Source organism: Anomaloglossus baeobatrachus, chromosome 6 (genome assembly GCF_048569485.1).
Source record: "Anomaloglossus baeobatrachus isolate aAnoBae1 chromosome 6, aAnoBae1.hap1, whole genome shotgun sequence".
In the NCBI taxonomy this organism is placed as follows: domain Eukaryota; kingdom Metazoa; phylum Chordata; class Amphibia; order Anura; family Aromobatidae; genus Anomaloglossus; species Anomaloglossus baeobatrachus.
The window spans coordinates 236,846,335-236,872,699 of NC_134358.1; the positions used below are offsets into that span (position 1 = coordinate 236,846,335).

General features: G+C 47.3%; 1 protein-coding gene across 1 annotated transcript in view; it reads right to left on the minus strand.

Annotated features, from left to right (window-relative positions):
* Positions 1–26,365, minus strand: part of TMEM170B (transmembrane protein 170B) — a 66,166-nt gene that overhangs the window by 30,018 nt on the left and 9,783 nt on the right. The window contains exon 2 of the mRNA XM_075314754.1: positions 16,208–16,378. Coding sequence (XP_075170869.1) covers positions 16,208–16,378 — 171 coding nt within the window. The remainder of the gene's footprint in view (positions 1–16,207; positions 16,379–26,365) is intronic.

Below are 26,365 nucleotides of genomic sequence, written 5' to 3' on the forward strand. Positions count from 1 at the left end.
GAGGTGGGCGGGATGTTTACGTCCCGCTCATCTCCGCCCCTCCGCTTCTATTGGCCGGCTGCCGTGTGACGTCGCTGTGACGCCGAACGTCCCTCCCACTCCAGGAAGTGGATGTTCGCCGCCCACATCGAGGTCGTATGGAAGGGTAAGTACGTGTGACGGGAAATAATCGTTTGTGCGACACGGTCAACAAATTGAACGTGCCGCACATACGATGGGGGCGGGTCACATCGCATACGATATCGTATGTGATATCGTAAGGTGTAAAGCAGGCTTTATGTATGTAAATTGGATACAAAAATCAGAGCAGTCTATTGAGAGGCGTTTTATTATCAGTGGGTAGTACAGAATTAGTTAATGTCTGGGCGTTCTGATTTTGATAAATTACTGCATAAAGAAGGGAATTTTGTTTACTTACCGTAAATTCCTTTTCTTCTAGCTCCTATTGGGAGACCCAGACAATTGGGGTGTATAGCTTCTGCCTCCGGAGGCCACACAAAGTATTACACTGAAAAGTGTAACCCCTCCCCTCTGCCTATACACCCTCCCGTGGATCACGGGCTCCTCAGTTTTGGTGCAAAAGCAGGAAGGAGGAAACTTATAAATTGGTCTGGGGTAAATTCAATCCGAAGGATGTTCGGAGAACTGAAAACCATGAACCAAAAGAACAATTCAACATGAACAACATGTGTACACAAAAGAACAACCAGCCCGAAGGGTACAGGGGCGGGTGCTGGGTCTCCCAATAGGAGCTAGAAGAAAAGGAATTTACGGTAAGTAAACAAAATTCCCTTCTTCTTTGTCGCTCCATTGGGAGACCCAGACAATTGGGACGTCCAAAAGCAGTCCCTGGGTGGGTAAAAGAATACCTCAATAATATAGAGCCGAAAACGGCCTCTTCCTACAGGTGGGCAATCGCCGCCTGAAGGACTCGCCTACCTAGACTGGCATCTGCCGAAGCATAGGTATGCACTTGATAGTGTTTTGTGAAGGTGTGCAGACTAGACCAGGTAGCTGCCTGACACACCTGCTGAGCCGTAGCCCGGTGTCGCAATGCTCAGGACGCACCCACGGCTCTGGTAGAATGGGCTTTCAGCCCCGAAGGAAGAGGAAGCCCCGAAGAACGGTAGGCTTCAAGAATCGGTTCCTTGATCCACCGAGCCAAAGTTGACTTGGAAGCCTGCGAACCCTTACACTGGCCAGCGACCAGGACAAAGAGCGCATCTGATCGGCGCAGGGGCGCCGTGCGAGACACGTAGAGCCGGAGTGCTCTCACTAGATCTAATGAATGCAAATCCTTTTCACATTGGTGAACTGGATGAGGGCAAAATGACGGTAAGGAGATATCCTGATTGAGATGAAAACGAGATACCACCTTAGGGAGAAATTCCGGGACAGGACGCAGAACCACCTTATCCTGGTGAAAAACCAGGAAGGGGGCTTTGCATGACAGCGCTGCAAGCTCCGACACTCTTCGGAGTGAGGTAATTGCCACAAGAAATGCCACCTTCTGCGAAAGACGTGATAAAGAGACATCCCTCAGCGGCTCGAAAGGTGGTTCTTGAAGAGCCATTAGCACCCTGTTAAGGTCCCAGGGTTCCAGCTGACGCTTGTAAGGTGGGACTATGTGGCAAACTCCCTGCAGGAACGTGCGGACCTGCGGAAGCCTTGCCAGGCGCTTTTGAAAAAATACTGAGAGCGCCGATACTTGTCCCTTGAGAGAGCCCAGTGACAAACCCTTGTCCATTCCGGATTGAAGGAATGAAAGAAAAATGGGTAAGGCAAAAGGCCAGGGAGTAAAACCCTTATCAGAGCACCAGGACAAGAAGATCCGCCACGACCTGTAATAGATCTTGGCGGACGTTGGTTTCCTGGCCTGTCTCATAGTGGCAATGACATCCTGAGATAACCCCGCCGACGCTAGGAGCCAGGACTCAATGGCCACACAGTCAGGTTGAGGGCCGCAGAATTCAGATGGAAAAACGGCCCTTGTGACAGCAGGTCTGTATGGTCTGGAAGCGCCCACGGCTGACCCACCGTGAGATGCCACAGATCCGGGTACCACGACCGCCTCGGCCAATCTGGAGCGACGAGAATGGCGCGACGGCAGTCGGATCTGATCTTGCGTAACACTCTGGGCAACATCGCCAGAGGAGGAAACACATAAGGGAGTCGAAACTGCGACCAATCCTGAACTAACGCGTCCACCGCCAGAGCTCTGTGATCTTGAGACCGTGCCATGAAGGCCGGGACCTTGTTGTTGTGCCGTGACGCCATGAGATCGACGTCCGGCGTTCCCCAGCGGCGACTCGTGACCACCGCCCAGGATGGGGGCAGGAAGGATTTTCCCTGCGATAGAGAAGTGGGAAGAAGCCACCACTGAAGAGAGGTTTTGGCTGCAAGGGAAAGAGAGACGTTCCTGTCGAGGGACGTCGACCTCCTGTCCCATTTGCGGAGAATGTCCCATTGGAGTGGGCGCAGATGGAACTGCGCGAAGGGCACTGCCTCCATTGCTGCCACCATCTTCCCCAGGAAGTGCATGAGGCGCCTCAAGGGGTGTGACTGACCCCGAAGAAGAGATTGCACCCCTGTCTGCAGCGAAAGCTGTTTGTCCAGCGGTAGCTTGACTACCGCTGACTGTGTATGAAACTCCATCCCGAGGTAAGTCAGTGATTGGGTCGGTGTCAACTTGGACTTTGGGAAGTTGATGAGCCACCCGAACTGCTGGAGAGTCGCCAGAGCGACGGTCAGGCTGTGTTGACACGCCACCCGAGAAGGTGCCCTGACTAGGAGATCGTCTAAGTAGGGAATCACCGAGTGGCCCTGAGAGTGCAGGACCGCCACAACGGATGCCATGACTTTGGTGAAGACCCGTGGGGCTGTCGCCAGGCCGAAAGGCAGTGCCACGAACTGAAGGTGTTCGTCCCCGATGGCGAAACGCAGGAAGCGTTGATGTTCGGGTGCGATCGGCACATGGAGATAAGCATCCTTGATGTCGATTGATGCTAGGAAGTCTCCTTGTGACATCGAAGCGATGACCGAGCGGAGAGATTCCATCCGAAACCTTCTGGTGCTCACATGCCTGTTGAGCAGTTTGAGGTCCAGAACGGGACGGAATGATCCGTCCTTCTTTGGCACCACGAACAAGTTGGAGTAGAAGCCGTGACCATGTTCCTGAGGGGGAACGGGAATCACCACTCCTTCTGTCTTCAGAACGCCCACAGCCTGAAAAAGTGCGCCGGCCCGAGAGGGGGGCGGAGATGTTCTGAAGAAACGAGTCGGAGGACGAGAGCTGAACTCTATCCTGTAACCGTGAGACAGAATGTCTCTCACCCATCGGTCTTGGACATGTGGCCACCAGGCGTCGCAAAAGCGGGAGAGCCTGCCACCGACCGAGGATGCGGTTCGGGGAGGCCGAAAGTCATGAGGAGGCCGCCTTGGAGGCAGTGCCTCCGGCGGTTTTTTGGGGGCGTGACTTAGACCGCCACGCATAGGAGTTCCTCTGGCCTTTCTCTGGCCTGTTGGACGAAGAGGATTGGGACTTGGCTGAGGGCCGAAAGGACCGAAACCTCGGTTGTATTTTCCGTTGCTGAGGTCTCTTCGGTTTGGATTGGGGTAAGGACGAGTCCTTTCCCTTGGATTCCTTAATAATTTCATCCAATCGTTCGCCAAACAATCGGTCGCCAGAAAACGGCAAACCGGTTAAGAACTTCTTGGAAGCAGAGTCTGCCTTCCATTCGCGTAGCCACATGGCTCTGCGGACTGCCACAGAATTAGCGGATGCCACCGCTGTACGGCTAGCAGAGTCCAGGACGGCGTTCATGGCGTAGGACGAAAAGGCCGACGCCTGAGAAGTCAAAGACGCAACCTGCGGAGCAGAGGTACGTGTGACCGCATTAATCTCAGACAGACAAGCTGAGATAGCTTGGAGTGCCCACACGGCTGCAAAGGCCGGGGCAAAAGACGCGCCTGTGGCTTCATAGATGGATTTCACCAGGAGCTCTATCTGCCTGTCAGTGGCATCCTTGAGCGATGAGCCATCTGCAACTGATACTACAGATCTAGCCGCCAGTCTAGAGACTGGAGGATCCACCTTGGGACATTGAGCCCAACCCTTAACTACGTCAGAGGGGAAGGGGTAACGTGTGTCATTAAGGCGCTTAGTAAAGCGCTTGTCCGGAAATGCTCTGTGCTTCTGGACAGCATCTCTGAAGTTAGAGTGATCAAAAAACGCACTCCGTGTACGTTTGGGAAACCTAAACTGGTGTTTCTCCTGCTGTGAAGCCGACTCCTCTATAGTGGAGGTGGGGGAGAAAGATCTAGCACCTGGTTGATGGACGATATAAGATCATTTACTAAGGCGTCCCCCTCAGGTGTATCAAGATTGAGGGCAACGTCAGGGTCAGAGCCCTGAGCTGCGACGTCCGCCTCGTCCTCCAAAGAGTTCTCAAGCTGAGACCCCGAGCAGCGTGAGGAAGTCGGGGAAGATTCCCAGCGAGCCCGCTTAGCCGGTCTGGGACTGTGGTCCGTGCAGGAGTCCTCCACGTGAGACCTAGGGGCCACCCCGGTAGCACGCTGCGGCGCAGACCGAAAGGGGCCTGTGTAAGGACCGGTCTGGACTGCAAGGCTTCTAGTAGCTTGGCAGACCATTTGTCCATAGACTGAGCCATGGACTGTGAAAGTGACTCAGAGAGTTTCTCAGCAAAAGCTGCAAACTCTGTCCCTGCCGCCTGTACAGTGGAAGCAGGAGGGTCTGCCTGAGCCGAGGGGCCCACTAGTGACCGAGGCTCCGGCTGAGCAAGTGAAACAGGGGTCGAGCATTGCTCACAGTGAGGGTAGGTGGAACCCGCAGGTAACATAGCCCCACAAGAGGTACAGGTTGCAAAAAAACCCTTTGCCTTAGTGCCCTTGCTCCTTGTGGACGACATGCTGTTGTCTCCTAGGAGAGTGATCACTGAGGGTATATAGCCAAAGGTAAACAACCTGGCCGAACAGAAAAAATATATACACATATATATATATACTCCGGCACCCTAGGGGGACCAGCACCGGGTGACCGGTGTGGCTTACCGACCGCCCAAAGCGGAGTGTGTGTCCACCAGATTCCCTGCCTTAGGTCTCCCAGAGCTGCAGAGCTCGTTCTGAAAATCCTCCACCGGCAGAATGTTCTCAGGGGAGGAGGGAGCCGTGGGCGGCGACTAGAAAAGTGCGGGAATCTGGGGCCCCACAGTGATCAGTGAGGGGGGGGGGAGTAAACATATAGTATGCTCCAGCCCTCACTGCCGACGTCAGGTCGGCCGTCCCGCCCTTACCCCTGACTGGCAGGCCCGGGGGAGGGAGTTATGGTACTAGGCCGCAATGAAGCCGGGGACTAAATTTAATACCGCGGCCGACAAACAGGCTCGGTCGGCGCGGAAGTCCCGGTCTTCACAAACCAGCAGCTGCTGCAGCGTCCGTGTAAACAAGCGCTCCATGCACAGTCCCCATGGGGACACAGAGTACCTTATAGATGCAGGGCCCTGTCCCTGAGGATACATAGACTCCTGTCCGGCAGATTCCCACAGGGGCTGCGGAGGGAGCCCGGTCCCAGTAAATGGATGACCGGTCAGGATCCCACTTCTCCCAGAGCCTCTAAGGGATGGTGAAGGAAAACGGCATGTGGCTCCAGCCTCTGTACCCGCAATGGGTACCTCAACCTTAACAGCACCGCCGACGTAGTGGGGTGAGAAGGGAGCATGCCGGGGGCCCTGTGGGGGCCCTCTTTTCTTCCAACCGATAAAATCAGCAGCTGCTGCTGACTAAAATGGGAATGCATGAGTGGATGTGTGCCTCCTTCCACACAAAGCATAAAACTGAGAAGCCCGTGATCCACGGGAGGGTGTATAGGCAGAGGGGAGGGGTTACACTTTTCAGTGTAATACTTTGTGTGGCCTCCGGAGGCAGAAGCTATACACCCCAATTGTCTGGGTCTCCCAATGGAGCGACAAAGAAAAAGCAGCTGCACGACATTGTGTGACTGTGGGAGTGGGCAGTCGGCTGTCAGGCACAGCCAGACTCCTCAAAGAGGGGGTTTCCAACTATCTCAAAGTTAGATTTTATATGGTTCCTGTCCAAAAAAATTCTGTTTAGTCTATTGTAGATTTGAGGAAAAGGTGCAGACACAGAAAGGTGTGAATTAACCGTAGGGGCAGGCAGAGACAACGGCTCTTATTTGGTCAGGGCAGATTATTTATTTACTATATATTACTACTTATCCATGTAGTTTTTGAAATAAATATCAAATATTCATAGTCAAGTTTCCTAAATGTGGGCTAAATTCACTTGATATATAAACAGACGAAAAGAGTTCTTGCGCACAATAATGAATGTAAAAACAATCCAAGTTTTCTTGAACAAAAATGTAAAAAATATATATATTTTTTACATTCAAAGCACAGATCAAAAAGCAAAATGGTGTGATTATATACAAACAGTGGTATCTATTATATTATATCATTATTATCAGGTCTTAACCATTTTAAGTAGCAATATCAACAAATCATAATGTTCTCCTGACTATTACAAGTGTTCATGTGCATAGAATTTGTGTTGAGGCAAATATTTAATAACTACTGAGTTTTTATATACTCACCAGTCCAGTGTTGGCTTAACATCATTTATTTGCCCTCCACAACTATACATACGCACAACTGAATTGCTTGTACATGGAAGACATTTAGATTTGTCCATCTATCATCCATGCTTGTGTATTTGATTTTTATGCACCACTTTGTTACATCCTATTATTTTTGCACTGTCATATCTTTGATCTGCTGTTGATAATACTTTATGCACATCCACACTTGTAATTGTAAGAACATTGTGATATTTGGATACTGGAACTACCCATGGTTGATATCTGAAATCATATAACTAGATACCACTGTTGGCGTATAGTCGCACCATTTTGCCTTTTGACCTGTACGCTGAATGTCAAAAAATATTGTGTGAAAGGACTATTTCCCTGTATGTTTATCCATGTATTTTGCAGCAAATAAAATGATTAATTTACATTTACTATTGCATTGTGTGCAATATTTGTACATCTTCATTCTGAATAAAGCGGTTAAGGGGGAAATAATCAGCTTTGCTAACATGCCTGTTTAAGTAATTCTCCATTAAGAAACAATTCAGAAGCTTGTTTGTTAGAGTTGAAAACGGTGCAGTTCCACTAGGGAATCTGTCAGTAGGTTATTGCTATGTAAGCTGAGGACAGCATGCTGTAAGAGTTAAAAAACAAAAAGCAACTGTGCTTCTCTTATCTGTGTGTGTGCAATTGTTTACGGATTCTATAGGGGTTATTACCCTGTGATTCACATTACAGGACTAGAAACTTGCATGGCAGTCTGAAAAAAACCCTACTGTGATTGACACTACACAGTCAATGTACAATCTCTATTGAGAGCCTGGTGTGCACAGGACAGGTCCCTGGGCTCTGCTACATGCTTAAAACTCAATTCTTTGATTGTGACAGAACGGCTGAAGCCAGTAATCTATGTGATACACTCTTGGATTCAGGATCTCTTTGCCTACATTATGTTGTTGTCAAATGACAATAACCTGCTGACAGATTCCCTTTAATCTCTATGAAAGTAAAGGACAAATTGCAACTTGTCAAGGGGTTTCTCTAAACAGTTTGACTTTGTCAGCACTGACTGAAAGGAGACAGGGCTCATAGGCTCGTGCCTCATTGACAACTGCCAAGTCAAACGTTCCAGGAAAAATAAGATCAATATTACAATAAAGAGTTCAAAGAAAATTTATATTGATATTTTATGGGGAAGGCAAAACAAAGTACAAAAACAGACATGTCAGGAGAGTTTATAAATTCTCTTTAATGCCAATATATTCAGTGGTTCTGCACACTCGGCCCAACGTTATACAATAGGACAGGTGGAGATCTGCAATTTTTTTTTCTCATGCTGATATAGTATATGAAAACAATGGCAGCATGCTGCAAGTGCCTCTGCAATCAGAACACTGGCACCCATACAAGTCCGGGTGAAGTCCGATATACGCAGAGATATGCAATGTAGAAGATGGAGAGATGAATCTCTCCATCTTCTCTGCACTTGTGATCAGTTTCTTGCATGCGAGAGAATCAGATCACAGGGTATGACACTCGACTCACAGTTGAGATTGAGCTGAGTGTCATTAGCATCTTGCATCAGATGCTATACCCCGGCCTAATACTTAAAATCCTTTTATCTAAAGGCTAATTCCATATAGACAGACAAAATAAATTGTGTCTTTTCTCAAACGTTCACAAATGTAACAATTAGTTACATGGTAACCAAACCAATTGAACATATAATCACCTATTTTATCTTTATTTTTTAGCACTAATGACATTGAATGTTCTTAGTATTTATGATAATGAGTCATTTTACAAAGAAGTGAAGATTGTTTACAGACTGTTGCAGCAGCTGAAATTCCCCCAATTTTGGAAAACAGTAGGTTTCATTGCTGAAGTGACACAAGTGCTCTCAGCAGATGACTTGCATAATTCTTTCTGATATCGATAGAGGTAAGCAAATGTGCAAGACTACCTCCCTATTTATGGGGTTATCTGGTCATAGACTACAAATCTGCAGTCACTCTATGGGGTACTTTGCACGCTGCGACATCGCAAGCCGATGCTGCGATGCCGAGCGCGATAGTCCCCGCCCCCGTCGCAGCTGCGATATCCTTGTGATAGCTGCCATAGCGAACATTATCGCTACGGCAGCTTCACATGGACTCACCTGTCCTGGGACGTCGCTCTGGCCGGCGACCCGCCTCCTTATTAAGGGGGCGGGTCGTGCGGCATCACAGCGATGTCACACGGCAGGCGGCCAATAGGAGCGGAGGGGCGGAGATGAGCGGGATGTAAACATCCCACCCACCTCTTTCCTTCCGCATATCCTACGGAAGCCGCGGTGACGCCGGTAGGAGATGTTCCTCGCTCCTGCGACTTCACACACAGCGATGTGTGCTGCCGCAGGAGCGAGGAACAACATCGGACCGTCGCATCAGCGTAATTATGGATTACGCCGACGCTGCACCGATGATACGATTACGACGCTTTTGCGCTCGTTAATCGTATCATCGAGCCTTTACACACTACGATGTCGCATGCGATGCCGGAAGTACGTCATTTTCAATTTGACCCCACCGACATCGCACCTGCGATGTCGTAGTGTGCAAAGCCCGCCTATGTGTCACTCTATGTGACTGCAGACGTGTGAATCCTAACATCGTACACTCTGAGGATTCTCCGGTGAAGGTGCCAAAAGCGGCGGGAGTGTGACCACAAGTATGTGATTTATGTGATTTGCTTACATGAGGTCATGTGCCGTCTAGACCAGGGGTCTCAAACTCGGCTGGGTGTATGGGCCGCAAAGAGGAAAAAAATAATTTGGGGGGCCACATTCTTTGAAGGACAAAGTGACATTTTTATTGGTACCATATATAATATATATATATTTTATTTTAGTTTTTTTACACACCTTGGGATCACTGATTTTGAACATTTTCACTTGTTTATTATAGCAAACGTGCACATTCTTTGTTTAAAAATAACATTTTTTTTTACATTTTATTCCTTTCTTGTAACTAATAGTGTTACAATTAGCACTATATAGAAATTTTGACCAACATCTTTTAGTAATGCTCCCCATATTGTTGTAACGTGCCCATCCTTGTCCCTTTGTAGTATTGTACCCCATCCTAGTCCCCATCTCACAGTAATGTGCTCATCCTTGTCCCCATTTTGTAGTAATGTGTTAATCCTTGTCCCCATCCTATAGTAATGTCCCCAATCTATAGTAATGTGTCCATCCTTGTCCCCCATCTTATAGTAATGTTCCCCATCCTTGTCCCCTTGTAGCAATGTCCCCATCCTATAGTACTGTCCCCATCCTATAGTAATGTGCCCATCCTTTAGTAATGTGCCAACCTTGTCCCCACCCTATAGTAATGTCCCCAGCATTATCCCTATTCTATAGTAATATTTCCCATCCTTGTCCCCTTGTAGTAATGTCCCTATCCTACAGTAATGTGCCCACCTTGTCCCCATCCTATAGTAATGTCCCCATCCTATAGTACTGTGCCCACCTTGTTCCCATCCTATAGTACTGTGCCCACCTTGTCCCCATCCTATAGTACTGTGCCCACCTTGTCCCCATCCTATAGTAATGTCCCCATCCTATAGTACTGTGCCCACCTTGTCCACATCCTATAGTACTGTGCCCACCTTGTCCCCATTCTATAGTAATGTCCCCATCCTATAGTACTGTGCCTACCTTGTCCCCATCCTATAGTAATGTCCCCATCCTACAGTACTGTGCCCACCTTGTCCCCATCCTATAGTAATGTCCCCATCCTATAGTACTGTGCCCACCTTGTCCCCATCCTATAGTAATGTCCCCAGCCTTGTCCCCATTCTATAGTCATGTGCCCATCCTAGTCCCTATCCTATAGTAATGTGCCCATCCTAGTCCCTATCCTATAGTAATGTTTCCCATCCTTGTCCCCTTGTAGTAATGTCCCTATCCTACAGTAATGTGCCCACCTTGTCCCCATCCTGTAGTAATGTGCCCATCCTATAGTAATGTCCCCAGCCTTGTCCCCATTCTATAGTAATGTGCCCATCCTAGTCCCTATCCTATAGTAATGTCCCCATACTATAGTAATAATGTCCCCATCCAATAGTATTGTGCCCATCCTTGTAACGTCCCAATCCTATAGTAATGTCCCCAGCCTTATCCCCATCTCATAGTAATGTGCGCACTTTGTCCCCATCCTGTACTAATGGGTCAGCAGCTCCCATCACCTTCCACAGACGCCGGAGTGAAGCTGAGGGGAGTGGTCAGCGGCCCTAGATCCAAAGTGATTGGAGAGATTGGTCACAAGGCCGGTCTCTCCAATCAGAGCTGGAGGCGGGTAAAACACAGGTCCCCCAGCTCCAGCCAATGATCAGTGCTACAGCTGCCCTGATCTTGGCTGGATTTCAATGTTTCAGCGATTTTCAATGGCTGAAACATTAGTGGCTGTGATTGGCTGACGAACGCCGCTCAGCCAATCACAGCCTCCGTAGTTCCGGGGAGGAGACACCACTCCTCCTGAGGTCCCCTCCTCCCCGAATCTAAAGTATTTGCAGCGATCGTAGCCACCGGGGCTGCGATTTCGCCATGACGTACCCAGTACGTCATAGGTCGCTAAGGGGTTAACATCCAAAACACACACACACACACACACACACAAACCATTCTTCTCACCTGTCCCGCGCTCCCTCCGCTGCCTCATCTCTGCTTCGTGCGGCCCCCTGGCCCGTGCCCTTGTTCACTATCGCGGCAGCTGCAGTGTCACTGTCAGTGATTTATGTCAGATGATTGTATTGCCGGCGCTAGAGCGGAGCGCCAGCAACATATTCATCTGACATTAAGTGCAGACAGTGGCTGCAGCCCCTGCACCTGCCGCGATAGTGGACAGGGGCACGGATCTGGGGGCCGCACAAACTACCCTGAGGGGCCGCATGCGGCCCGCGGGCCGCGTGTTTGAGACCCCTGGTCTAGACGGTATCCAGCTTCATTCAGCGCAAGTGAACTGATGATAGGTCGGACACAATCTAGTCGGAATATGGTCGGATATATGCAAATCACATACTTGCGGTCAAGTGCCCACCGCGCAGTGCGTACCATGTGAGAATTTACAAGTGTGCAATCAAACAGAGTGACTGCAGACTTGTAGTTTAGGGTATGTACACATGTTGAATATTTGGTTGCAGAAATTTCTGCACCATTTAGGCATTCCTTGGCAGGAAAAAGGCAGTGGCAAAAACACACATTTTTGCCGCCATTTAAAGGTTTTTCAAATTGAAGTCAATGAGTGAAAAAAACGCTGCAAAAACGTTGAAAGAATTGACACGCTGCAGATTACTTTCTGCACCAAATCTGCAAGGAGAAAATACTCTATGTACGCACTACACTTCAGGATTCTCCCTGACTTTGCAGGCATCAGGATTTGCTTGCAGTTTTGTGACAAATCTGCACTCAAAAATGCATCAAAAAATGCAATAAAAACCAACGCATGAACACAACCTAAGGCTCACTTCACACATCTGTGTCTCCGGTACGTGTGACATCCGTTTTTACACGCACCGCAGACACGGACACACGCAGGCCCATTACAATCAATGGGTCTGCGCACATCTGCGTGTTTTCACATGGACCATATGTCTATGGGGAGCATACGTGTGTCTGTGTGCTCCACAAGTAGACATGTCCATTTTTCTGCAGCAGCACGGGTGTCATGTGGACAGCACACTGATGTGATCTGTGTGACCTCAGTGTGACATGTACCAGAGAAAACCATGTGTCTGTGAAATAAAATTATTTTCTATACTCACCTGTACCTGTGACACCCCTGGACTAGTCAGGTCGTCACAGGGTACTGCATGCTCTTTACTCTTAGTGCAGGACTCAACTCCTCATGGTTCTGTGTTTTCATGTGCAGTACTGCCTCCATCAGCATCTACAAATCCTACTAACACCTCGCACCACACCCTGTCAGGCACACCAGTGGGCTGCTAAGCTGGAATAAGGCCGCCCACCTAGGGGTCAGGCAGCGAGGTGGGAGGTGACAAGTGAGTCGGCTCCAGGGGAGCAAAGTGAGAGGAAGTCGAGTGGTAGCCCTCAAGCTGTGAGGAGCTCGAGGAAGCTAGGAGTTGGAGCTCCCAGCGGAGAAACAGCCTAGGTCACAGACGGTGGTCTGGACTCGGAGGAGTCGGAGACCCGGTCGCGCGAGATTGGGATTGGGTGCTTGGCTAGTCTTGGAGGATAGCCAGCAGCCGCAGTTCAATAGCCGGGCTGGGACCGAAGACACGTCGGGGTACATGGATCCTAGGTCGGGGAGAAGCTTCAAGCAACCCGGCAATTAACCTGCGGAGGACAGGGCCTATATGGACTGTTCCCACGAACCTCAGAGATTGGGGGCACTAGCGCAATGAGGGGGATAGGGCTTTCCCAAACAAGCGGCCCACTGAAATCCCAAGCGTGAGCTCCTGAGAGCAAGCTCCTCTGCTACTCCTAGTAGGGAGCGGGGCCCGGAAAGCTCCAAGCTGATGGGCCACCTGAACACTCTAAAACTTTGTGCCAGAAGGCAGGTCACAGACCACCAGGCAGTGCCGCAGGGGACGGGATCCGGAAGAGCTCCACCAAGAGGGCAGCGGCATCCAGAGACTTGGTTTACCACGTTGTCAGTGTCTGTTTCTGTGCTGAGCACTCGATTAACCCCTGCAACCAGCTAGCCTGCGCTCCACTGCACCCCTCCATCCAGAGTCCCGGGGCCTTCCCTACCCGTGGAGGGTTACGTCATCTGGCTGCCCCCGTTCCATCACCCCGGGTACTTCCAACGGCAGCGGCGGTACTCCCTATTACCGCACACCACGGGTGGCGTCACAAACTATATCTCCCCTGTAAATAACCCACCTTTTACATTTAAGAGTGGCCCCAAGCCCCCGGGTCCGGAGACTCTCAAGCCACGAGTAATCAACCCCGGATCCGAGCGGTTCGATCGCTGAAGGGGCGGCACATACCCACTTCTGGCCCCCGCTCATTATGCTCATTGCATATGCACTCTGCACCTCGGACCGGAAGCAGCAGCAGCGCTGGACACAACAGCACCATTGACAGGTGTAAGTATAGAAATTCATGCTGTCCGTGTGCTATGCAAAGGTCACACGGATAGCACACTGACAGTACACGCTGAGCAGACACACGGACGCATTTACACACATACACACCTATACACGGACCGTGCAAAACGTGTGTGTTTTGCATGGACGTGTGAAAGAGGCCTAAAACTGGAGAATGTCTTTAATGACAAGGACCTAGTCCATAAGCTGCATGAATATCACGCTGTCTCAGGCTATGTGCGCACGTTGTGTTTTTTCCCGCGTTAACGCTGCGTTTAGAACTGCAGCATTTTAGTGCCAAATTGCATGCGTTCAGCTTCCCCAGCAAAGAGAAGTCCAAAAATTCAATGCACACGCTGCGTTTTTAAACGCAGCGTTTTGGATGCCAAAAATCGCTGCGGAAAAAAAGCAGCATGTCACTTCTTTTGTGCGTTGTAGCTGCGTTCTCCGCCCATTGAAATCAATGATGTGGGTCAAAACGCAACCAAAATGCACTTGGACTGTATTTTTGTTGCGTTCTGCATGCTTTTTTGACAAACAAAACGCAGGTCTTTTCAGTCTCTCTCATACTGATGGACTTAATTTTGATTTGAACACCTCTTTAAGTCTTTCCTACAGATTGTGGCTGATTACACATGGTTCCAGCAATAGGACATTTCGTGATTAGTTTATCTCAAAGGAGGTAAGGGGTGCTTCACACACAGCGAGCTCGCTGCCGAGATCACTGCTGAGTCACGGTTTTTGTGACGCAGCAGTGACCTCATTAGCGATCTCGCTGTGTGTGACACTGAGCAGCGATCTGGCCCCTGCTGCGAGATCGCTGCTCGTTACACACAGCCCTGGTTCGTTTTCTTCAAAGCCGCTCTCCTGCTGTGACACACAGATCGCTGTGTGTGACAGCAAGAGAGCGACAAATGAAGCGAGCAGGGGAGCAGGAGCCGGCATCTGACAGCTGAGGTAAGCTGTATCCAAGATAAACATCGGGTAACCAAGGTGGTTACCCGATATTTACCTTAGTTACCAGCATCTGCAGCTCTCACGCTGCCTGTGCTGCCGGCTCCGGCTCTCTGCACATGTAGCTGCTGTACACATCGGGTTAATTAACCCGATGTGTACAGCAGCTAGGAGAGCAAGGAGCCAGCGCTAAGCAGTGTGCGCGGCTCCCTGCTCTCTGCACATGTAGCTGCATTACACATCGGGTTAATTAACCCGATGTGTACTGTAGCTATGGTAGGAGAGCAAGGAGCCAGCGCTCAGTGTGCGCGGCTCCCTGCTCCCTGCACACACAGCTGTGCGCTGGTAACTAATGTAAACATCGGGTAACCATACCCGATGTTTACCTTAGTTACCAGTCTCCGCAGCTTCCAGACGGCAGCTCCGTGCAAGCGCAGCGTCGCTTGCACGTCGCTGCTGGCTGGGGGCTGTTCACTGGTCGCTGGTGAGATCTGCCTGTTTGACAGCTCACCAGCGACCATGTAGCGATGCAGCAGCGATCCTGACCAGGTCAGATCGCTGGTCGGATCGCTGCTGCATCGCTAAGTGTGAAGGTACCCTAAGTGAAATGGACAGTGTAAAGATATTAATCCCTGCAAGAACAATAAGGGGTACTTCTCACATAGCGAGATCGCTGCTGAGTCACGGTTTTTGTGACGCAGCAGTGACCTCATTAGCGATCTCGCTGTGTGTGACACTGAGCAGCGATCTGACCCCTGGTGTGAAATCGCTGCTCGTTATACACAGTGCTGGTTCATTTTTTTGGACGTTGCTCTCCCGCTGTGAAGCACACATCGCTGTGTTTGACAGCGAGAGAGCAACGATCTGAATGTGCAAGGAGAAGAGAGCCGGCGTCTGGCAGTCTGCGGTAAGCTGTAACCAAGGTATAAATCAGGTAAATAAGCAAAGCGCTTTGCTTGGTTACCCGATATTTACCTTGGTTACTACCGTCCGCCGCTTTCAGGCTGCAAGTGCCTGCTCCCTGCACACGTAGCCAGAGTACACATCGGGTAAATAAGCAAAGCAGTTTGCTTATTAACCCGATGTGTGCTCTGGCTAGGAGTGCAGGCAGCCAGCGCTAAGCGGTGTGCGCTGGTAACCAAGGTAAATATCGGGTAACCAAGCGAAGTGCTTTGCTTGGTTACCTGATATTTACCTTAGTTACCAAGCGCAGCATCGCTTCCACATGTCGCTGCTGGCTGGGGGCTGGTCACTGGACACTGGTCAGATCTGCCTGATTGACAGCTCACCAGCGACCATGTAGCGATGCACCAGCGATCCTGACCAGGTCAGATCTCTGGTGGGATCGCTGGAGCGTCGCTAAAGTGTGACGGTACCCTAAGCTAGACAATCTTGTTATGCCCTTACCTAGGTGAGAGAGCCTGATCTTGGGCATGATTCTTTTTAAACCTACAAGACTATAAGCAAATACACTACAGAAGAATTCACCCATTCCCAATAGTATCCTATACTGGGAAGTGTCTACAATAAATCACTTACTAGTTATCATTGCTCCGGTGACAGAAGCCAGGAACCCAATGCTGACCATGACCACACATATCAGCCTCCCCTGTTTGTGCCTCTGTAGCATGACAAACATCAGCACTCCCGCTGCTCCATGGACAAAGAGAGAAGAGAAGAGGGCCCACAGGAAAACCCAATACCACATCTCTGAAAGAAAAGCAAGAAGTAAGTCAGCAACAGAGTGAAGACTTTTTATAAGACATTCTCTGGTTTCAACAGGAGTACAAAAGTGAGGACAGATTTTATATACATATATATTACAATCTACCACCAAAAACTAGCTGTCACTCCAATTACATAGAGAATATACAGTAACAGAGAAGTATTATTTCATGCAAGTGACTCATCTTCATGAGTCAGGAAATTCTTCCTACTCTACACATATTTGCCTTGGTTTCTACGTAGGTGAAGAAAATCGAACAAAAAAAAATGCATGAAAAAAACTGTAGAATCCATGAAGCCGTGCTTCCTTCAGCATCCCATAGAAGCTAGAAAAATGCTCCTCAGCCAAATCTGGACATCTGTTGAATATAAACAAGAAAAAAACATTGTTGTTCAGGTTTTAGAACGAAAGAAAAAAAAGGAAGTAAAAAAAACATGGAAAGTCTGTGAGAAAGGTCAAAAACTCTTCTACTTGAGTTAGCAGAATTCAGACAGAAGAGAAAACCTAGCACATTCTCCTTGTCCTTCTTGAGGGACTAAGCATTTGAGCTACATCAGTTGAGTGCCTAGCATATTAAGGCTACGTTCCCACAATGAGCTATTAGTGAGTTTTTTATGTTGCAGGTTTTCTGCTGTATTTCTGCACCCATTAAATAAATCAGGTTCCATCTTGTTTTTGAGTGCATTTTTCACATGGGTTTCTATTGCATTTTTGATGCTGTGGATTTTGTCTCTTTTTGGTACGTCATGCTTTAAATTAAGCTGCTTTGTTTTTTATACTTCTGGGTATTTGGCTTACAGAAAACTTTTTTAATTGTCATGTGCAGATTACATGCATTTTTTACCTACAGATTTTTCCCCTATGGGTAAAGTCCATACATAAAACTCAGCGTACTCACTAGATAAATGAACATGTGGATGTCAAAACTCACAAAGAATGTCAGCTTACGCTGTATAGAAAAAAGCATAGTGGGCATAAGATTTCTATAAATCTGATCCACTGTGCTAGAACGGTAAGATGCTGCATATTTTGCTTAGCGAAAATTTGCAGCATCAAAAACTCATTAATAACATCGTGAGAACCTAACCTAAAGTGTTTAAAGGGATCAGTTCTGGGTGCATATTGCTAATCTCTGCCTAAGGGGCACTTTGCATACTACGACATAGCAAGCCGATGCTTGCGATGCCGAGCGCGATAGTCCCCGCCCCCGTCGCAGCTGCGATATCATGGTGATAGCTGGCGTAGCGAACATTATCGCTACGCCAGCTTCACATGCACTCACCTGCCCTGCGACGTCGCTCTGGCCGGTGACCCGCCTCCTTATTAAGGGGGCGGGTCGTGCGGCGTCACAGCGACGTTAAACGGCAGGCGGCCAATAGAAGCGGAGGGGCGGAGATGAGCGGGATGTAAACATCCCGCCCACCTCCGTCCCTCCGCACAGCCGGCGTGAGCCGCAGGACGCAGATGTTCCTCTCTCCTGCGGCTTCACACACAGCGATGTGTGATGCCGCTGGAACGAGGAACAATTCATAACATCGGTCATTTCCAAATTATGGAAATGACCGACGCTACACCGATGATACGATTACGACGGTTTTGCGCTCGTTAATCGTATCAAAAAGGATTTACACACTACGATATCGCCTGCGACGCCGGATGTGCGTCACTTTCAATTTGACCCCACCGACATCGCAGCTGCGATGTCGTAGTGTGCAAAGTACCCCTAACAGTCCCTGTATCTAGTAGCATAGATAAAGAGATCTTTAGAAAAAGTATTTCTAAAGATCCAATATTATATGCTAATGAGGTGATAATTCTAAGCTGTATGTGTGGAGAAAACAAGGCACTGCTCATCACCTGCCCAATACAATCCCAACAGTGAAACATGGTGGTGGCAGCATCATGCTAGGGGGGTGTTTTTCAGCTACAGAGACAGGACGACTGGTTGCAATTGAAGGAAAGATGAATGCTGCCAAGTACAGAGATATCCTGGAAGAAAACCTCTTCCAGAGTGTTCTGAACCTCAGACTTGGCCGAAGGTTCACCTTCCAACAAGACAATGACCCTAAGCACACAGCTAAAATAACAAAGAAGTGGCCTCAGAACAACTCTGTGACCATTCTTGACTGACCCAACCAGAGCCCTGACCTAAATCCAATTGATCATCTCTGGAGAGACCTGAAAATGGTTGTCCACCAACGTTCTCCATCCAACCTGACGGAACTGGAGAGAATCTGCAAGGTAGAATGGCAGAGGATCCCCAAATCCAGGTGTGAAAAACTTGTTGCATCATTCCCAAGAAGACTCATGGCTGTATTAGCTTGAAAGGGTGCTTATACTCAATACTGAGCAAAGGGTCTGAATACTTATGACCATGTGATATTTCAGTTTTTCTTTTTTTTATAAATTTGCAAACATTTCGACATTTCTGGGTTTTTTCTGTCAAGATGGGGTGCAGAATGTACATTAATGAGAAAAAAATGAACTTTTTTGAATTTATCAAATGGTTGCAATGAAACAAAGAGTGAGAAATTTAAAGGGGTCTGAATACTTTCCGTACCTACTGTAACTTTATTTAAAATTGTGGCATTAGTAAGATGTGGGCCAATGGACTTATCATTCGGATACTGGTCCTGAGTCAAAGTGCCTAGAGACGCCATTGCATAACTCTCTCCGCTGCTAATCCTAAACATAGCAGAGAGCCGAATATAAACATAGGTGGGAAATTTGCGCAGCGCAAATTTTGCACTGTTGAGGTGTTTAAAGAAGTACCCATAATAACACTATGTAACATAATGTTTGTTCCCAGGGAATAAATGTCATTTCTTAATTGGTTATATTATAAAAACATGAAAAAAATCTACTAGCCTGCAAAAACTTTGATCTTACGGTCAGGACACTGAAAAGTTGAAATTAGAATACCGTCTTAAGGAAAATTACAAATGTTTGGGTTTAAGTTCATAATGAAAACAAAATACAATATATTTCAAACCATTAGCATATTTTAATCAAAATGCTACAAATTGATGAAAAGGAACCTAGAAATGTTTACTTTTGTGAGGGTACGTATGTCAGATCACCTTTACATATTAATCCCCAAATGTTGTCCCCCATCAGGTTCTCCTTGTAGTTTCCTTGGAACCCTACATATTGAACTTTGCTATCTTGATGAAAGTGCTCTCCTTGCTCTTCTCAGTAGGCTCAAATATTCTCTTTGAGCATATCAAGATGATCATCAAGGATTTGGACTTTAAGACTTTATGCAGCCCATTTTGCTATAGCTTTTCCTCAGTCTCAACCAATGCAACATAGTTTTCAGCTTTATGGTTTCCAAAGGAAACCTGTAACTACGTTAACAAAACTGATCCATGCTTCTTTCTCTTTTCTTTTGAGGAGTTTGGGAAACTCTTGACACTCCATAACTTTCTTGATTGGAGGGCCACCGAAAACGTCAGCTTTAACTTTTGTTTCTGAAAGCTTTGGGAAGAGATCTTGTAGATACTTGAATGGCACTGATTCCTTATCCAAAGTGGTGACAAATTGTTTCATGAGGCCTAGTTTGATGTGGAAAGGTGGCATTAGTACCTTTTGAGGGTCTACAAGTGGCTCCCATTTAATGTTGTTGTTGCTCACGGAAACTCAGTACATTCAGGCCAATATTGTCTATGGTAGCGTCCCTACTATCCCAAATGGAAACAAAGCATGGAAGCTTAGTATGGTCTCCTTGAAGACCCATCAAGAATGCAACCATTTTGAAATCTAAAATTACTTCCCAACCATATTCCTCATATTTCATCGCATTTAACAATCTCTTCACATTTTCATAGTCTTCTTTAAGCTTTGCCGAATGGCCCAAGGGAAACAGAAGGATACTGGTTACCATTATGGAGCAATAATTATGTGTATCAATAGCTTTGAATGATGTAAAGTCTGGAATCCTGAAGTCCTGAACACTTTTCATACTTTGGTTACATAAATCTTATCAGACTAATGAAACAACAGTAATATGTAGTTAACATGAACAATGACATTCGAATATAGTGAGTTTACTATTAGACTATATAGGTATCGTGGAAGCCACAAAAGCGAAGTTTCGGGGTTACATCAACTTTTTCCAAAATAAGTAATGCACAATTAAACAGGAAATAACACTTTTCAACCAGGAACAGAATTTTTTTTTTTGTTACCTAGTGTAATCAAATAAGAATGTTTACCTATGTTCTAAATAACATTAAATGCCTAATGTTACAATGGTAATTTGAAATGTTATTGATTGCTGCCTCACCAAGTCACCATGTTCACATGTAATCTCTGATGGTGTCAACTTTACTGTCTGCGCTTGGAAGAAAACATAGTGGTAGACGCAAATCAACACAGGTTGGACACCCATGTTGTAGCGTTTTGTGTAATGTGCACTGTATGTTATAGAATAAGGCTACTTTCACACTGCGTTTTGCCTTACGTTCACAGGTCCCGTTGGGGCATCCGTCCGAACCACCCCTCCCCCACCCAGCAAAATGTGTTTTGGACGCATGCGCCGACAGGACCATTGACTATAATGGAGCCGACAACGTTAGCGTGTGCTCTGTCTTGCACTATTTTCGGGCACATACGTTTTCTGCAGACGGACACCCAAACGTAGTACACTACATTTGTAGTCGGCTCCATTACAGTCAATGGCCCTGTCGGCGCATGCGTCCAAAACACGTTTTGCAGGGTGGGGGAAGGGCAGTTCGGACGGATGCTCCGACGGGACCACTAAACGTAAGGCAAAACACAGTGTGAAAGGGGCCTAACACTAACATTATCTGACTGTTCACTAACAACTCTGTATTCTACACTAGAACACAAAAAATATTTATACTGACCTCTTTTCTGTGCGGCTAATAGTAGGTTGCATCATACAGTCCGAAAAAAATAGTAATTATTAATTACCTGTAATGAAAGTAGTTTACTTTGATGAAATTTCTGTCCATCAATATCTAAAGTTGTAAGTATTTTACACACTATAGCTTAACAATAACAAGAGCTATAACAATATGTATTTCCTAGAATTAATGCCTAACTTCAAAGTGTTCTTCCACAACCTGAATGTGCTCAATGCAATCTCTATTTCTTCATTTGGTTATAATTTTTTTAATTGTAAAAAAAACAAGCAAGGCCAAGCAAATAAAAAAGACTATACTCACCTGCCGAACCTTCCTGTACCATTGCTGTGTCCCCACAACTAGCCTCCGAGCCATGCCTTCCGGTGGTGACATCACACAACCGCGGCAGCCAGTCAGTGGCCACAAATTGTTTCAGGGCATTATATTATACGGAGAGATATCGTATTTTTAGGATTTTAAGAAGCACGTTTCCTCCCAAAAATTTAGGAGAAAAATGAGGGGTGCGTCTTAAAATCCGAATGTAGCTTAATGGTGGGTGGGGAAGAGGGGTCACAGGAGGCAGGGCAATGCTGTGCACTGTGCTGTGAGCACTGCTGTGCTGTGGCTGTGCGGTGATGCTCTGTGAGGCTCGGTGCGGCACTGCTCTGTGCGGCGGGTAGTGAGGCTCTATGCGGCAGGCAGTGAGACACGGGCTATTTTGAACATGTCGGCGGTGAGGGCTTCAAATAATGGCGCCCAGAGTCGGCATCTGCACTCTACCTCCAGTAGATTCCAGTCCATTGAAGTCCCAGTAGCGGACTTAAGGAAAATGGTGCCCGGAGATGGCGCATGTGCAGATGAGATCTCGGCTTGTCATTGAGACGATAACTTAATCTGTGCACACGCCGACTCCGGCCACCATTTCTATGAAACCCACATCTCTGACATCTTCACAAAGGCCCATGCCTCACTGCCCACATTGAGCCCCAGCACAGAGCAGGGCGCGCTGCCCCAGCACAGTAACGCAGCCCACAGTGAGAATTTGGGCCCCCCTCTGCACCGCTCGCAGCATCACTGTACTCCAGCACCACACCTGCTTTCTGTAACCCCAAATTTTTTTTACCTTTTTTTCTCTAAATTTCGGGTGTGTCTTATAATCTGATGCGTCTTATAAAACGAAAAATACGGTACCTAGTTCATTTACTCCACAAACAACTAAATATTAAGTTGTTTGACTAAAGGCCGCTTTACACGCTACGACATCGCTAAAGCGATCTCGTTGGGGTCGCGGAATTTGTGACGCACATCCGGCCGCTTTAGCGATGTCGCTAGGCAGGTAAGTAGTGTGACGGGTCTGGGCGATGTTGTGCGCCACATGCAGCGTTTTGCCCGTGTCGCACAACCGATGGGGGCGGGTACCCACGCTAGCGATATCGGTACCGATATCGCAACGTGTAAAGCGGCCTTAATAGCAACCAACATAGAGAACATTGGACAACACAGAGTATGTGCAACATGGGAGGAGTATGCAGACAACATGGAGGATGCAGATGACATGGGAGTACAGCATACAACATGGAGTCCAGCGAACAAGATGAAGTACAGTGGACAATTTGGAGTACAGTGCATTTGTAGCTTATGGTTCCACTGTATTATCCAGGGCTGCTATGTATACATGCTAAAATCCAAACAAATAAACTGAATATCATTATATGCACGGACGTTGCGAGTACAGACAATGGGGCCTAGTTGGTCCCAAATACCAAGAGCAAAGTGCCAGTGCTTGGGGCATCAAAATGCCAAGGGGTATTTAGTATTTGCATGTAGACAGTAGTGTCAGTAACATGGCAATAGGGGGTATAGCAGTGTCAACATCTCAGATTATACTCCTGTCAATATCCTCTTGAGATGAATAAATCATCCTAATATTTACAGGTGGACAGATCCCAGGAGCCAAGTAGGTCGGGACCATAGTTCAAGTATAATGAAAAGAACCTTGGGCACAATATGTTAGAGGTAGGGGCCTATATAGAGTTCTAGGGCCGCAGGGTAAATTTTGGCCCTGAGCCCCTCACTGGCTTGTTGCTAGGATGTGCGGGCCCTGTGGTGTTGCTAGGGTCCATGAAGATATACAGTGCTGGCCAAAAGTATTGTCACCCCTGTCATTCTGTCAGATAATACTGAGTTTCTTCCTGAAAATGATTGCAATCACAAATTCTTTGGTATTATTATCTTCATTTATTTTGCTTGCAATGAAAAAAACTAAAGAGAATGAAACAAAAATCAAATCATTGATCATTTCACAAAAAACTCCAAAAATGGGCCAGACAAAAGTATTGGCACCCTTAGCCTAATACTTGGTTGCACAACCTTTAGCCAAAATAACTGCGAACAACCGCTTCCGGTAACCATCAATGAGTTTCTTACAATGCTCTCCTGGAATTTTACACCATTCTTCTTTGGCAAACTGCTCCAGGTCCCTGAGATTTGAAGGGTGCCTTCTCCAAACTGCCATTTTGAGATCTCTCCACAGGTGTTCTATGGGATTCAGGTCTGGACTTATTGCTGGCCACTTTAGTAGTCTCCAGTGCTTTCGCTCAAACCATTTTCTAGTGCTTTTTGAAGTGTGTTTTGGGTCATTGTCCTGCTGGAAGACCCATGACCTCTGAGGGAGACCCAGCTTTCTCACACTGGGCCCTACATTATGCTGCAAAATTTGTTGGTAGTCTTCAGACTTCATAATGCCATGCACACGGTCAAGCAGTCCAGTGCCAGAGGCAGCAAAGCAACCCCAAAACATCAGGGAACCTCCACCATGTTTGACTTTAGGGACCGTGTTCTTTTCCTTGAATGCCTCTTTTTTTTTCCTGTAAACTCTATGTTGATGGCTTTTCCCAAAAAGCTATACTTTTGTCTCATCTGACCAGAGAACATTCTTCCAAAACGTTTTAGGCTTTCTCAGGTAAGTTTTGGCAAACTCAAGCCTGGCTTTTTTATGTCTCGGGGTAAGAAGTGGGGTCTTCCTGGGTATCCTACCATACAGTCCCTTTTCATTCAGACGCTGACGGATAGTACGGGTTGACACTGTTGTACCCTCGGACTGCAGGGCAGCTTGAACTTGTTTGGATGTTAGTCGAGGTTCTTTATCCACCATCAGCACAATCTTGCGTTGAAATCTCTTGTCAATTTTTCTTTTCCTTCCACATCTAGGGAGGTTAGCCACAGTGCCATGGGCTTTAAACTTCTTAATGACACTGTGCACCGTAGACACAGGAACTTTCAGGTCTTTGGAGATAGACTTGTAGCCTTGAGATTGCCCATGCTTCCTCACAATTTGGAGGCTCAAGTCCTCAGACAGTTCTTTGGTCTTCTTTCTTTTCTCCATGCTCAATTTGGTACACACAAGGACACAGGACAGAGGTTGAGTCAACTTTAATCCATGTCAACTGGTTGCAAGTGTGATTTAGTTATTGCCAACACTTGTTAGGTGCCACAGGTAAGTTACAGGTACTGTTAATTACACAAATTAGAGAAGCATCACATGATTTTTCAAACAGTGCCAATACTTTTGTCCACCCCCTTTTTTATGTTTGAGTTATATCCAATTTGGCTTTATGACAATTTTTTTTATTTTTTTCATTGAAGACAAATTAAAAAAGATAATAATACCAAAGAATTTGTGATTGCAATCATTTTCAAGAAGAAACTGAGTATTATCTGACAGAATTGCAGGGGTGCCTATACTTTTGGCCAGCACTCTATGGTATGTTTTCCCTAGTATGTTTTCCCTAGCAGTGCTGCGCATTTATGACCAATTTTTGCTCAGATTTCACTGTCTATGGGACTGACGGATATAGAAAGCAATGAAAACTAATATCTCTGTCAGCCCCATAAACATTGGATGGAACGGGGTCACAGGGACTCTGGGACTACCATTCTCATTATCAGTGGCAATCCCAGTGATCACACACAATGGATACGTAACAGGTGATAGTTGAAAAAACACAGAAAATCAATCATTTTTATTTTCATAAAAAAATGTGTTAGGCTAGGTTCACACTTCCGTTAAATTGTATCAGTCACAATCCGCGGCTCTGGTAAACAACGGAATCCATTTAGTGGGTTCCATTGTTCCCATAGACTTGTATAAGCGGCGGATTGTGACTGATGATGCTGCGTTGCATCCTCCGACCGACTGATCAGCCGTGGAACGACTGACCGCGGGGCGGAAGGAACGCAGCCTGTAACGTTTTTTGAGCAGTGCAATCCGTAGGATTTCTCTGCGCATGCTCTCTCTGGCTCCCTGCACACGTAACCAGGATACACATCGGGTTACTAAGCAATGCGCTTTGGTTAGTTACACTTACACTACAGTTAGTTTGGATATTTACACTGGGGAGCCGACACTTCCCCGCTGGCTTCGCCGCCTCCCGCACTCAGCATGTATATATACACACACACACACATCTGTCCCCAGCCCTGCAGTCCCGGTGGCACTGACGTCCTCAGCGCCACGGCCCCACTCGGCTCCACCCACCCCGAACTCCGCCCCCCTTGCGCTCCGCCCCCCCGCACACAACGGCGTCCAACAATGAAGTCTGCTCTTTGTCATCCGTTGTACAACGCATCAGTCACATGCGTCAAGCAATGCATGTGACTGATGCAAAACAACGGAAATGTGAACCTAGCCTTAGAGGTTGTTTATTAAGAAATAACAAACAAATCATTATTTACGTACTGATGCCCCTGCTGCTTCAGTGCTGCCTCTCCGCAGCTCCTAGGTGGGCCCAGACTTTATTGATATGTCTGTAGCCGTGATGTCATGTACACAACATATGCCCGCTACAGCCACTGGACTCAGCAGTAAGGCTATGTGCCCACGTAGCGTATTTTCATGCAGTTACGCTGCGATCTTCACCGCAGCGGAACTGCATGCGTCCTGCGTCCCCAGCACAATCTATGCCTAATCCATGCCCACGTGGCGTATTAGAACGCAGCGCTTTGGCTACTGCCGAAGCGCTGCGTTCTAAGAAGTGACATGTCACTTCTTTCGTGCGCTTTGCATGCAGCCCCCGCTCTGTCTATGGGAGAGGCTGCATCCAG